The sequence below is a fragment of the Acanthisitta chloris genome, unplaced genomic scaffold (genome assembly GCF_000695815.1).
Source record: "Acanthisitta chloris isolate BGI_N310 unplaced genomic scaffold, ASM69581v1 scaffold4333, whole genome shotgun sequence".
Lineage (NCBI taxonomy): Eukaryota > Metazoa > Chordata > Aves > Passeriformes > Acanthisittidae > Acanthisitta > Acanthisitta chloris.
In genome coordinates this window covers 1-1449 of record NW_008665307.1, presented here as the reverse complement: position 1 = coordinate 1449, position 1449 = coordinate 1, and the positions used below count along the sequence as shown (strand labels likewise).

The 1449-nt window shown below is 43.0% G+C and overlaps 1 protein-coding gene across 1 annotated transcript in view; it reads right to left on the bottom strand.

Annotated features, from left to right (window-relative positions):
* The window catches only part of DDX3X (DEAD (Asp-Glu-Ala-Asp) box helicase 3, X-linked), a gene marked incomplete at its 5' end in the record, with an annotated part of 14246 nt that extends 13863 nt beyond the window's left edge, over positions 1 to 383 (bottom strand). Inside the window, one exon of the mRNA XM_009071676.1 lies at positions 326 to 383. Within this exon, the coding sequence (XP_009069924.1) occupies positions 326 to 383 (58 nt within the window). The remainder of the gene's footprint in view (positions 1 to 325) is intronic.
* Positions 384 to 1449: the final 1066 nt, after the last annotated feature.

The window sequence follows — 1449 nt, the reverse complement described above, 5'->3', positions numbered from 1 at the left end:
TGGGTGCATGTTTTGAGAAGACAGATCATTGCTACTACTACAAGCAGTGGCCTCACTTTAGAGGAAACTGAAAATCTGGGGCAAAACTGGAACACCAAGTCCTCTCGAGTTAATTAAGTACTTCAGAAATGTACACATGCTGTACCACTGCTAAATTAAGTGGTGCTAGCTGGAGCAGAGTGTTTTCAAAGCATGCGTAGCAGGCAACCTCCTCCATTCCCCATCAGTCTCTGTAGATTTTGGCTTTAGAAATTGATTTCAGAGCTCCAAACCCCCGATTTCTAGAACCGTATGTTTGTAAACTTGAGAATTTGCATGTACTTACTGCTTGAAGAGCTTCCTTCACTCTGAGAATCTGATGAATTCAAGTCTAGACCAGAAAACTGGGAAAAACAAAACAAGTAACACATTATATAATGAGTTTATGTGCAAATACAAAAAAATCTCTTCTGCTTATCAAAAATAAGCTGTGTTCCCACAAGCTACTGCAGCACAGGAATTTATTTAACATAGTACCAGTTCCACCTCCTGCGAAGGAAAACCACCAAAACCAGTTAGTTCTGGCTCTATCATCTCCAAGTGTCTTCATACCCACCAACAAACACACACCCCCAAGGGCAGCAAGGCCAGGACAGTTAGCCTTACACCCACCAAATCAATACCACCGACTTCTGTTTCACACTTAAAGCCACTTACAACAGCCTTTCAGTTCACTCAAATGCATTCTGACTCAGATAAATGCTTTTTTTCCCCTTACAGAGACTCCAGCCCAAATAACCCCAATTCAGTTGGGCATTTTACCTGCAAAGACTTTTTACTGCACTAACACTACTAAGACATTATGATCTTCACTTTCGAGGCAGCTACTGCCCACGGGACATCAGATAATGTATTCCTATCATTACTTCAGCAAACAGGACTTTTGGTTTCCGTTTCTACAATATTTAGAGTCTTCAGTCTCACAACAAATCCACCAGGTGTTCAGGGGACACATTGCTTGTGTCACCCAAAGGCTTTACATCAAGCACAGTATGGGCCCATTTCAGCAGAAAGCACTGGGCAACTAATGAAGCTTATGAACCATATTACAGTTGTGTTTGCCTGCGTGACAAGATTACGAATTTATTTGGAAAAAAAAATAAGGCACATTTGAAAACAATCGAGTTTTATGCAAGATCAATTGTGTGTCTTCCAATACGGCCTGCATGAAACCAAAGATCCCAACGCTCTGCCCCTGCAGATCCTCAGCTGCGTGTGCTGCCCCTTAAAAACATTCAGACTCCTTATGAATCCTCCCACTGCTGGGCTGGCAACATCCTCCTTAAAAACCTCATCTCTTCAGCTGATTGACGCATCCCCGGGAGCCTTCGGAACGATTCTGATTTTAACAGTAAACAAAGACTCTGTTTGGGCAGAGCTGTCTCTGCGCAGCCAAGAGCGGCGCTGCAT